The sequence below is a fragment of the Hippichthys cyanospilos genome, chromosome 3 (assembly GCF_059441005.1).
Source record: "Hippichthys cyanospilos isolate Australia breed blue-spotted pipefish chromosome 3, RoL_Hcya_1.0, whole genome shotgun sequence".
Classification (NCBI taxonomy): Eukaryota; Metazoa; Chordata; class Actinopteri; order Syngnathiformes; family Syngnathidae; genus Hippichthys; species Hippichthys cyanospilos.
In genome coordinates, this window is record NC_142371.1 from 27357733 (window position 1) to 27370405 (window position 12673).

Sequence of the window (12673 nt, forward strand, 5' to 3'; positions counted from 1 at the left end):
TCTGAGTACAAGTGATGTCATTTTTAGTTGACAGCAAGTGAAAATGTGTTTTCAAATGCGTTATTGATTGCATATGACAAATCATTTGGTTATCAAATCATTTGTAGGCAAAACTTGGACTTTTTACTGTTGAAAATGGCTAAAATATAATTTAGCAGCCCTTTTGAGTGCTTTAGCAGCATTTGATGTCATTTGTTTCCAGAAGAGGGCAGCAAAGAATACTGATCTATTGACTTTCGTCACGTGACTTGGGCCTACTGCACAGCACAACAATGTTGCAGTGCTCTTCTCGTGTCTCTCCTTTTCCTTTCATCTCTGCGTGATTAGAAGCGCCTTAACCATTTTTTTCTCTTTCATGCATCTCGAGTAAAGCTTAAGGAACATCCATCTGCAGCCATGGCGCACAGCTGCTCGAGGAGTGGCGGCCTTCCGAGACCCGAGGGCACGTTGCAAGAGATCCGGGTCAACTTGCTAGAGTGTAAAGTCTGCTTTGAGAAGTTCAACGCTCAGCGCAGGCCGCAGAACCTGTCGTGCGGTCACGTCCTGTGCGCGGAATGCGTGGGGGCCCTGTCCCACCCTCTCCTGAAGAAGCTGGAGTGCCCCTTCTGTCGACAGCTGTGCCCTGTTGGCGCCACCTCCCACTGCCAGCCTCTTTGTGACCTGCAGGAGCTGCTCGCGTTCAGTTCTGCTTCTCCTAGGGTGGAGAAACAGGAAGACAAAGAAGAGCCCTCGGGTGTGAGCGGCAAAGCCTTACACCTGTGTTTGACTTTTGGGGGCTGGGGGACGCTTGTCAATCCATCTGGATTGGCGGTGATACAGTCCTCGGGGACTGTATTTGTAGCGCACGATGGTGAGAAGAGGGTGGTGGTATTCACTCCTCAGGGGAAGGAGCGCATCTCATTCGGGCAAAGAGGGCACGACAACGAGGAGATCCGCTACCCCGTGGATGTAGCGGTGACCCCCTGCGGTCACGTGGTGGTCACCGATGCAGGAGATAAAGCCGTCAAGGTGTTCACGTCCAGGGGAACTCATGTGATCACGGTAAAAGCCGGATTCTCCATGCCGTGGGGGGTGGACAGTGACAGTGGAGGACGTGTCCTAGTGTCGGACGTCCAGGCAGGAACGCTGTCCCGCATTCGGGTGGACTACAAACGTGGCGTCACGCTGGAGGAGGGAGCGGTCGCGTCGCACCTGGAGAATCCCAAATCCGTGGCCTGCTGCAGGACGACAGGTCACACGGCGGTGATGGAGCATGTGGCCGATGAGAAACATTCCGTAAGGAGGCAAAGTCACTCCCGATTGACAGTATTCACTCCAGACTTCCACATCCTCTATCAGACAGACAGTTTAAGTCTGAGCCTGAAGGCCTCAGTCACAATCAACATGTCTGCTGTGACCTTTGACAGAAACGGGCACCTGCTTGTGGCCGACTCCTTTCAAGGCATGATTTGGACTTTTGGGAGCGTGCTTAGTGATGCTGTCCTCACTCCTCTTGTAGCAGAACACCTCATTAGACCGGTTGGACTGGTGTCATCTAGCAACACTCTCATCGTTGTGGATGGTGGAGATCACACAGTCAAGATCTACTCTTGAGAATCCAGGCAGGCTGTGTAGTCAAATTGCAATTTTATGTTATTCTTTAATAGCTAGTAGGATAGAGAGTCAGATAGCAGGCTCACTTGATAGCTAGTAGGCTAGCTAGCAAGATAGCTAGGTAGATAGCTGGATGAACAGACGGGCGGATGGATGAACGGACGGGCGGATGGATGGATGGATGGATGATAGATAGATAGATAGATAGATAGATAGATAGATAGATAGATAGATAGATAGATAGATAGATAGATAGATACTATCTATCTAGATAGATAACTATCTATCTATCCATCCATCCATCCATCTTTCTATTTATCTTTCATTCGTCAAGACCATTGATTTTCTAACCAGGGTGATATAGCAAGGGAACCTTTCAAATGTCACATGATTTTTCTAATAATAATACAACTGGACAAACCATCTAATTAATTTGATTAATTAGTCATTTTAAAGCTCAACCATTAGTTGTGAAAAAAAGGTTTTGCACAAGTGGCTGAATGGCTGTTTGTAATTAATTGAATATCGCTTTTTAAGCAAGTTATGTAAAAGCTATGAATCAGCCCAAGTGAACAATTATATGTATTGATGGCAGAGACATCTACGTTTGTTTTTCTTGCCAGTTACATACAAATGTTTTTCGATTAGCGGTACAATAAACTTTTGTATCCCCTTGTCGCAATTCATACAACCGAACAAGTTATGGCTTCCTACATGTATATCTGTTTTCATGTCAAATAAAATGAGCAGATTTTTGAATAGGTCAATTTGTTGGTAAATTAAGAATTTTTGACGCTTTGGTTTGGTGGTGTACTGACATTTTTGTCACGTACAATGGCTGCCTTGTCTCAATAGCCTTCATGTGATGTAATGAAGGTGATGTTTTATTTATTTATTTATTTATTGTATAACTGAACTGCAAAACGTTCACAAAATTGTCCTTCAGGTATTGAAAGCATGGTGGCAAAATATGTCTGCCTCTTTTTAGGCGCGACCTGACCTACGTAACCTGACTTCAGTAGAGGCGTGGCGAAATATCATACAAGACCTCGCGAGATTAAAACGACACAATAGTTCTTGAGGTAGTTCAACTAGACATAAATCGAAGCCTTACATTTTGATGCTGACATCCAATTGCAGGTGAAACTGATCACTTTTGAACATACCAGGCCCAGTTAAATGTGTCTGCCATCTGTGTATCTGACATCATTTTTCAATGAAAAAATATGCCTGTCTTAAATCTTACAGTTAAAATTAGAAAAGTTTATTATAAAACATATTTACTGTAAGAAATTTGGTCATTTATTATTAAATGGAAATGTGTTATTTGGTCTTCTGTGATCATAATTATTTTTCAGCTCCCCCTTCCAAAAAAAAAAAATGTCTGAGTAATAAAATAATAGTAATAATCCCTGCAGGATGTACTTATTACTTATTACTTTACTACCATTCTAGTATGGGGAGAATCTGGGTTTTCAAACAAATAAAAACAAACCTACTGAACATAGAATTCATTTCATGAACTTATATTTTCCTAAAACAATACATTCATTCAATGATTATTTTTAAAGTATCTTTTGTTTGTTTGTTTTATTTAAAATCTCGAGTACCCCCTGGAGTTCCTTCAAGTACCCCCAGGGGTACTCATACCCCCATTTGACAACCACTGAGCTAGAAAATATTTTTATTTTGCATAAAAATCCTACCTGAGTGGAGCTTGCATGTTCTCCTGTGCCTGTGTTTTTTCTCTGGGTTGTCTGACATATTCCCCAAAATATGCATGGTTGGTATGCCTAGAGTGCCTTTGTGAGAGTGAATGGTCGTTCGTTTCGTGTGCCTTCTGATGGGCTGGCAACCAGTTTTGGATGTGTCCTCCTGCTGCCCAAAGACAGTTGGTCTCGGCACCACAAAACCCGCTACACTTGTGGGGACAAGCAGTTTAGAAAATGAATCCATCCATCCAATGACTAAAGTTGTAGTTCACCACTAGATGGCGCTGAACTCTACACAGTGTCCCTTTATTTCTTGTGGTTGGGGTTTATTCATTTGTCACAAAGAGCATTATGGTCTGAGTAAAATGTTTTCACTAATACTACAGCGGGCCCACGAATAGCCCACCGGCCACATTTTGGACACCGGTATTGATGCCCAGCAATATTTGGGTGACAAAATATCATTTCATAGGAGCTTGTAAATCACTGCGCTACATCACATGTTGTCACCGCCTCCCCACCAATGAGCTCCCGGGTTTGGTGCACAGTGAAAAAAAAAAAAAAAAAAAAAAAAAAAGGGTTTGCCCCTCTTTGGGCGCTTTGGTGCAGCCTCCATAGCCTGCCAGAGGAGAGCAGAGCAGAGCCGTCGAGCTCCCGGACGGTGCGTGGAGGAAGATGGCGGTGGGGATGCTGTCTGGAAGCGGAGTCGAGCTGTGGATTTGCACCTAAAAACCAAAGACCGGTGGATATAAAGGACAACCATGGACGCTTTGCTGACGTTTCTTTTTGACGAGCGGACGCTTTAGTGGCGCTTTGATTCACGGTCTGTCGCCTTTTGCCTCGCTACAAATCCGGACTTGTCCGGAGACTTTCTCCCGCTGAGCAGAGAGGCAAAAAGTGGACAAAAAATGTCGGATACAAAGGTAAAAGTTGCAGTGAGAGTTCGCCCTATGAACCGCAGAGGTGAGTCGTTTTAAGTGTTGAATGTGTGTTGGTAAATTCCGCGAACTTTTCATCTGGTCGCTTTCAAAGAGCGCCACTTAATAGACTTGTTGAGTTTGAGCGGAATCAAATCAATTCGCGTTTTCACACCCAGTCGTCTGCTTTGTTTTGCAAAAACAAACGTCTTGGTGCAGAAATTGAGCTGAATACAAAATGCGTGGTGGATATGGAGGACAACCAGACGGTTCTGCACGCGCCGCCCTCCAATGCAAAAGGAGACAACAGGTAAAAACAAAGCCAAATGTTCCTTATTGTTTACATGGCATCACTCCCAACACAATTTGATTTGAATTGCGGTCGTCCATCCGTCAAAATGTTTTCTCTTATATGGTTTGGATTACTGTGCTTGGTTTGAGTGTCACCAAATATTTGGAGCACCCTAGGAGTTCCGGGGGTGTTATGTAAACGTCTGACCCCAAGTGCAAGTGCACAAATAACTTTGCTGCAGCATGCAATAACATAACACACTTGTATTTTTGGTGTCCTATTTCTTGTGTGAAGTTTCCTTGAAGAAATATTTGTGTAACATAATGTTTTAGTTTTTTTTTATTCTCATGTAACTTAATGGAAAGTCCAACCGATTATGATGATTAGGGTTGCTGGCTTGCTGGTGCCTATCCCAGCTGTCTATGGGAAGTAGGCGGAGGACGCCCTGGACTGGTTGCTATACAATTGCAGGGTACACAAGAACAGACAACCATGCACGCAATCAATCACACCTAGGGACAATTTAGAGCAGAGGTGTCAAACGTACGGCTCGCGGGCTGGATCTGACCCTTGAGTAGATTTAATTCGGGCTGCATCATTATTTTGTGAAGCATCACAAAAATGAGTAGCACTGCAACTTAAGAGCGTAAGTGACCAGTTGCTACCCCTGAGCAAAATAGTTTGCCGATTGCTTCAGTGACACAATGTAGAAATCTGACATGAAGATTTTAATTATATATAGCATTCGCAAGATGTGACAAGAAGAAGAAAGCACTCGTTGCTGTTCTAGTATACATCTTTACTCTTCGCATCACACTACTGCACAACATTGTCCAAATCATCAAAGTCGAAGCCACAAGGTTCAAAGCATCAAAGGTTCAGTCCAACTTGCATGCTGGGTGAGAGGCATTGTCGTAATGGCCGCCACAGCATAACCATTAGCATCTAGCTTCATCGTGCTACTACACAGCGCAGGTCGCCCCAAAAAGATTAACTATGAGCGCGGGTCGCCGTTATCAGACATTCGCCATAAGTCCGTGTTCTAGTAAGTGTTCTATAAGTGTTATAAACAATCAGCCTTGTATTTCTTTTAAGTTTTACTTGATTTACAGCTCAGCAGTTAGCACATAGTAATTTGACGTGATCTGACTTTCTTCTTCAAGCTTCAAACGTCTTGTCATGTATATCATTACGTGGGTGCCGCCCCGTGTCCAAAATGAGACACTACAGCACCATTTTAATTGTTCTTGACTGCACTCCTTGCAAAAAAGGTGAACAACCACAAATTTGGTTTTTTCCTTCCATGCAATATGTGCTTTTCCATTGTATTTTTTTATTTCCTCCTATGTGTTCTATGCAAAATAGGTACTTTATGAACAAACGGAAAAGACTGTAGAAAATCTTCATTCATTTCATGCAATTAAAGGAAAAATGCTAATACTGGGATACAGGGGACCAAAAAGGAAGTTGTTACTGTCAATAATAATTGGTGAGGAATTGGAAGCAGGCTGGTGTGCATAGCAAAATATCTACATATTATTTTCAAGTGTGGGAGGAAGCTGGAGTGCCCATAGAGAACACACATTGGCATAGGGAGAACATGCAAACCCCACACAGAGTGAGCTGGAATTGAACTCTGTACTCTGAGGCTAATATGCTAACCATTCTTCCACTGTGGCACCCTAAATCGAGAGTCTCGTGAGATCATTTTCTTCACGCATTCTGGTCAATATTGCACTTGTAGAATATGAATTAACCCTCCTGTTGTTGTGGGTCAAACTGACCCATTTGAATGATATTTTTTTTGCACTGCACTGCACTGCACTATACCTTTGCTTGGCTATCAGACACAATTTTGATTTGTACGTGGAATTTAACATTGTTTGACATTTTTCTTAATAAATCTTAACACGGGTCAAAAAGACCCACAAATATGAATGCTTTAGCTGAGGGCAAAAAAGACTCAGTGTTAGTAGGATTATCCACACAAATACTTGTTTCGAACACTTTTGGATAATTGAACATACTCTAGGGTCATATTGATCCAGAGACATCATTGCTGTTACTGAAAAATGAACATAACACTAATTAAAACAAAGTAATGATTTCATGCATTCCTGCCACATTTGAGTAACTAAACACCACCCGGGTCAAAATGACCCAAGGACTTTGTTTCTTGCAATCTTGTAATTTCTTGCTTTTGACAACCTAGCAAGAGTGCCCAAGTCCTGTTCTCTGGAGCCCCTAGTCAGCCTGTTTTTGTTGTTATCTGCAAGCTTCGCAGAAGCCTGACAACAATCTAAATCGTTTCAGTCGAGAGGGTAACATCCAAATCAGGGTGGCTAGGGGCTCTTGTGAACCGAACTTGAGCGATCCTGGGAATATAGAATGTTGGGTCACCCGTTTTCTGTGTTTGGCTTGAGTTTGACTTGATTTTCCCCTGAAAAAAATTGGTTCTGACTTTATAAGTCTATCATTATTTTGACATCTTACTGTGACAAATTTGAGTCAGGTATGTCGAAATTAATCAATATTTTTCCCCCTTGACAACAGTTAAAATATTTTAGGGGCTTGACTGAGAGTTTGGGAATCCTTGACGTCGCTAAAAAGCTAACGAACCAGGTTGGAACATGTCAGTTGTGCATTGCATTTGGCAATTTGAAACGTCGCCAAGTAAAGTGATAGGCGACTCCCATCAGCGTGCAACTCGATATGTTGGCTCATTGACGTTAAGTTTCCAATAGCCATCGGCTCAGCAGAGCAATTGTGACGCATTTGAACCCAGCCGCTGAATGTCTCGAGGTTTTGCTGCTGAGCTAATTTGAGCCAAGGGTGCCGGGTAACATGATGGCGTTTCACACTGGAGCAGAGGACGGACACTTAAAGACATGCATGGAAGCCGTAAAATATTACGGGTCACATTCAGACCTAATTTAAGCAAACAAAGTGTGGCATCATTATAATACTGCTTAAAGTGCCTTGTTTAAGCGGATCTATTATAGGTGTCACAAATTATTAAACAGATGTCTTCATTAACCATTGGTGCAATATAGTGGCATTTTTAACTTATTGGCTGTCACTGAAGGCATTTAATAAGTTAACTCATTTAATGCCAGCCCAGTTAAAATGGATTTTTGATGTCTATAGCTCTCAATGGCTGTAAATAAGCAACGTAACTAGACCTAGAAAAATTGATCTACTAATTGATTATGAAATTAGACAACTGTTTTCGTAATTGATTAATAAGCCTGGGTTTAATGTAAAATGAATCAAATCCTTACATTTCAACCTCTCAACAGTAATTATTCTGACTTCTGTAGCCCTTCATAAAAGTTGTTCATGTTTTGTTTAATCAAAATAGTATATTTCACATTACTTTGGGAAAACGATGACTGAAGCAGTGACTGAATCAATTAAAAAAATGTTTGTGACATCAATCCCTCTGGTGGAATATTGCTTAATTGTTTTTTTTATCACATACGATATAAAATAAAACAGCAATTGGTATTTAAATTCTAAATGAGAAAAAAGAGTTTTCTGTAACACACTTTAATGCAATATAAAATTGTATCTGAATATTCGGTTAATCGATAAAATAATCAATAGACTAACCAATTATAAAAATATTCAATAGTGACAGCCCAATACTTAACACGCAACTAAAGTATAACATCTATAAAATATAAAATGTTAAAACAACTAAAGTACTTTTTGAACTAGGCTTGCCAGGATTGCATCTTGTTAGAATAGAATATTGCTTCCAATAATTTAATACAATTTTGTATGTAAATGTATCATAAAACGTTTTTTTCCCATATTACTGTTGATTAACCAGTTGCTTTTTTTTTTTTTTAAATTGAGTATTCTTTATTATTAACTCGATATTAACTCGGATTTAATATCCGGACTCTGACATGTCCCTGACATCAAAGGCGTAAAAAATTCAATTCAATTGAAAGAAATGGGTTGATGTTAAACTCACTAATTTTTTTGAAACTGGTTTACAAAATAAAACCATATGGTTCCAAAACCATTTAGTTTGTTTAAACTCAAAAACATAATCAACCTGTTTTCATGAAGGTCTACTAAAATCGATGGATAATTACTGTTGAGAGTCTTAAATCAGAGGATTTGGAGAATTCTAAGCCAAAAATAGCTCAACATTGACTCAATTATTAAAATCCGTGTCGATTGATAGATTAGTTGTCATTTACAATTAATTTTGACAGCTGTACTTGAAGCAGTCTTAACTTAAACAAACGAGATGGCGAAAGTTGCGTCAGAAATTTTTTTAACACTGGCTGCATATTTTTAAACAATTACCAGTTGGTGGCGAGCAGCTATACAGCAAAGCACGTCTCTACAGTGACCGCTCACAATCTCACCAACCAACAATTTGCATTTGGCATTTGGTCATTTCCAAAAGATGTATTGGGACGCTGGTTGCTATTGTTGAGGGCGGAGATGAAGTGTGTTTTCACATTGCCTTCATATGTCTGCTGCTTATGTAACAGTTTTGTATGTATTTAGGTTTTCACGCCAACTGGATCGTTTCAGATCCGTTAGTCCTATTTCTTTTGATTTTGATCATATTTGGAATGCTAGCTAAGCTAATTCGCTGGCAGGCTAGTTGAAATGGATTTTTGACTTCTATAGCTGTCACAAGCGCCTTCAGTGGTAATGAATGAGTTAAAAACTTTCGAGCTGATGTCCAGTGCGCCAAATCCTAATGAATTGTGTTGTCCGGCCACGCTGCATGTGTCGTGACTTGATGCGCAGTACTCTTGCTGCTGGTGATTTGGCTCCTCGTGTTTAGACTACAGCGGTTTTACAAAAGCATATAATTTGACCCTCGAGCTGCGAAAGAGCCTTTTTTTTTCTCCTTCCTTTTGCAGCCGTGTTTTGAGGACACCTGTTGCTGCGTGCTGGAGAAGTGTCCGATTTAGTTGGTGTTAAAGTGCCAAATATGGCTGCAGGGGACATAGTCATGGGAAGTTTCCCCACTCCCGTGGGAACGGAGAGTCTTACGTTGCTAAAATTATGGAAGTGGAATTTGGTTTGGGATGCAGATGATCTCATGACGCGTCAAAGATTTGAAATCATGTTTTCCACAGACGGGCCACACAGCATCAGCAAACTTGTGCCTGGTCTGAGAATTTTGAGGATTTGCTTTGATGGTTGAGCTTCATTCTTTGCGCCACTCGTGATCCCTAAGTCGCCGGCCGATGCCGCGCAGATTGTGAAGGGACCCCAGGGCGGCAGGTTAAGTTTCCCTAAATTCCTAGTAGTCTTTCTCAGCTTTCATCTCTGTTATGCTGGCACGCTTGCAGCGTATTTGACATGGGAATGCGCGTTTTGTGTTCCGTCGACACAATGGGTTTAGCGGGAGTGGAAAGGCAGAGAAACACCTGAAGCTGCTGACTGGGGTGGCTACGAGTGGAGGGGCACGACAAGGAATTACCCCTCCAGGAGGGGGCCCGTATTACAGTCTGTCATGTTCCAACTTGCCTGCAGACATGACTGAATACAAAGTTGTCAAGATTTACAAAACTGCCTCTTGAGATGTATATCTTCTCATCTGTAATAACGATACCAGACACCATGTGGCATGGGAACAGAAAGGGAGGCCGGAATCAAACTTTACTTCAGAGTTCACTTTTTTATATATATATATATATATATATATATATATATATATATATATATATATATATATATATATATATATATATATATATAATCCACACCGTATGGGATATATTAAAAATGTTGAGTATTCATGACTTTATTCTAACAAAGGGATTATCATTAGACGCTTAACCTCATTCTCTGAATTAAGACTAATAGATTTTTTGTTGCTAAGTTATAAACTATTCATCCTCTGCATTTACTGATTTTTAAATAGTATGTAGGTACTTTATGTAGGTATCAAATTTATTTGGGGTTCACCGAGGTGTTAAAAAGTCAAGGTTTCACTAACTGCTAAAACTGTCTCCCTGGTAATGAGGATTAAAATGTGTTCTCCTCTGCTGCTTGCAGATGTGACTCAACAAGCTGCCTCTGAAAATAGATAGCAACGCAGTTATTTTTTATTTTTTTTACTTTCATGGCCTGCATGGAGGAAGGAGGAGGCCCTCTTATCCCACAGGTGTCTAACTCCAGTCCTTGAGGGCTGGTATCCTGCATGTTTTTCATGTTGTTCGCTGTAACACACCTGATTCAAACAATTAGCGGATCAGCAAGCTAAATAGACTTTCACTTGTGTAGCGTTTTCCTACCTTTGGTACTCAAAGCATTTTACTCTCGAACTCACAGCTTCTCAGCTGGGAGGCAACCGCTCTACCACCGATCACCTCTGCAGGTCTGCAAGACTCTCAAACTCTGCAGGAGACTGAAAATGATCCTTATCAAGTGAATCAGTTGTGTTTGAAAGACAAACATCAGAAACATGCAGGATACCGGCCCTCGAGGACTGGACTTTGACACTTGTGTCTTAATGCCTTAAGACCAAAGTGTCACGCTGGAGAAGGTAACATCTTTGTGTTTGTAAACCAATCGCTACGCTGAATTCGGTGATGTCGCCACTTCTGAGAGATGATCGGACAAAACTTGACCATCAAAATCAAGTCATGACCCTTAGCACGCCCTCCCGTGTTTTTACAAGATGGCTCTCAATGTGACTTCAAAAAGGCAAGCCTAAGCGCTCATTTATTTAAGACTAGTCAAGCGAACTTGTTTTTGTTATTATTTTAATGGTTACAAGTAATGTGATTTTGAAAATAATCAATTTTTTAGAGGGTTTTTATCAAAGTCTAGGGTGCCTCGCAGTGGACATTGCGGAAACATGGTGCAGTTGGACAATAATAGGACTTGTGATATGGTATCACTAAAGCTTGCATAATTAGATGGAAAACTGTTTTTTTTTAACTTCTTTGCATGAGTGAAGGATAAATAGATTTTTGTCTAAAAACATCTTATATGACTGGACACTGTGACTAGCTAATAACATTTAAAAAGCTAAGAATATCAAAGTATTTCTTTTGCACTATTATTTAAATATTGACAATTATTTGTTTAAAAAAAATTGTATTCAATGGAAGAAAATAGAGCTGTAATTTTCATACTGTGATGCTGTTATATCTTTGCTCATCTTTGCTCATATCAAAATCTAATATCAACCCACGCCTTCTGTCTACTGTTAGTTTTATTCTAGTCCGCTTTAGTTTTAAACAAGCTACTTGTACAAGGTTTAGTGCTATTATCTTTCTTTTGCTCCCGAGTTGGTACTGTATTAGGTGCTACTGTATTAAACCCACATCCTGGCTTTATTAATTCAGTGTCTTCAAGCATACATAATGCTTTTTTACTTTTTTATAAGCATAATGATCCTGCAAGCAGCTGTTCAGCTTACCGAAATGACAATACCGCCTTGTCCGGCGACTGCCCTCGGGAATGTTCCCTTTGTCTTTCTTTTATTCAGCCTGTGTCAGTAATCAACATTTCCATGGAGTAAAATGCTCTGAGATCTTCCTGGTGTAATAATACATTAAAGCGAACATGCTGTTCACATAAATTGACTTGCTCATATTAATCAGAAAAGGGTTGATTGTTTAGAGGCTCGCCTTTTGTTTTCCTCGTTCTGCCCAGAATGGAGAAAAGATGGCGTCGTCCATCTTTGTTGCGTCTGTGGTTCATCAGCCTCAGATGTGGTTTCTCTTGCGCTGACGAAAAAAAAAACCTAAACTGGAATTTACACACCACTTTTGCTTGTCTCTCAAGTGAGTGGAAACGGCCAATGGATCAATTAGACATAAAATGACGTTTGACGTTTTGATGTGTGTTTCTCAGCCATCCTGTTGCTTTTGCGACCTTTAGTCCATAGCTGCCACACGCCAAACCTATTCAAACACGTGACATCCACAAGTGGAAAGGGTCAAAAGAGGGTGTGTCCCAGTAGTAAATGTCACTTGGCGGGGAAGAGTCGCATCCAAATCAACAGATTGATGAACTTGGTTTCCCTTTTGAAGAGCTGCCTGTGAAAGCGATTGAATGCTTCTGGGGCGGCTCATCCTCCAGCATGCGTGGACCGCTCACCCACTTTTGTCACTGCAGTGTCACACATGCCTGAGTTGGATCCGACTTGCGTCATCTGTTGTGCC

The 12673-nt window shown here is 40.9% G+C and overlaps 2 protein-coding genes across 3 annotated transcripts in view; both read left to right on the forward strand.

Annotated features, from left to right (window-relative positions):
* The first annotated feature begins 253 nt into the window (after nucleotides 1-253).
* On the forward strand, nucleotides 254-2519 carry LOC148426627 (E3 ubiquitin-protein ligase NHLRC1-like). The gene has a single exon (XM_088411044.1). The coding sequence runs from the start codon at nucleotides 397-399 to the stop codon at nucleotides 1591-1593; it is 1197 nt and encodes a 398-aa protein (XP_088267170.1). The 5' UTR covers nucleotides 254-396; the 3' UTR covers nucleotides 1594-2519.
* Nucleotides 2520-3916: 1397 nt separating this feature from the next.
* Nucleotides 3917-12673, forward strand: part of LOC148426628 (kinesin-like protein KIF13A) — a 51120-nt gene continuing 42363 nt past the window's right edge. For both annotated transcript variants that reach the window (XM_088410385.1, XM_088410384.1), the window contains exons 1-2: nucleotides 3917-4268; nucleotides 4442-4532. In XM_088410385.1, the coding sequence (XP_088266511.1) occupies nucleotides 4214-4268; nucleotides 4442-4532 (146 nt within the window). In that variant the 5' untranslated portion in view covers nucleotides 3917-4213. The remainder of the gene's footprint in view (nucleotides 4269-4441; nucleotides 4533-12673) is intronic.

Bases quoted from the DNA above. Each gene is read 5' to 3' on its own strand.
- LOC148426627 (XM_088411044.1), top strand. From the start codon at position 397: ATGGCGCACAGCTGCTCGAGGAGTGGCGGCCTTCCGAGACCCGAGGGC.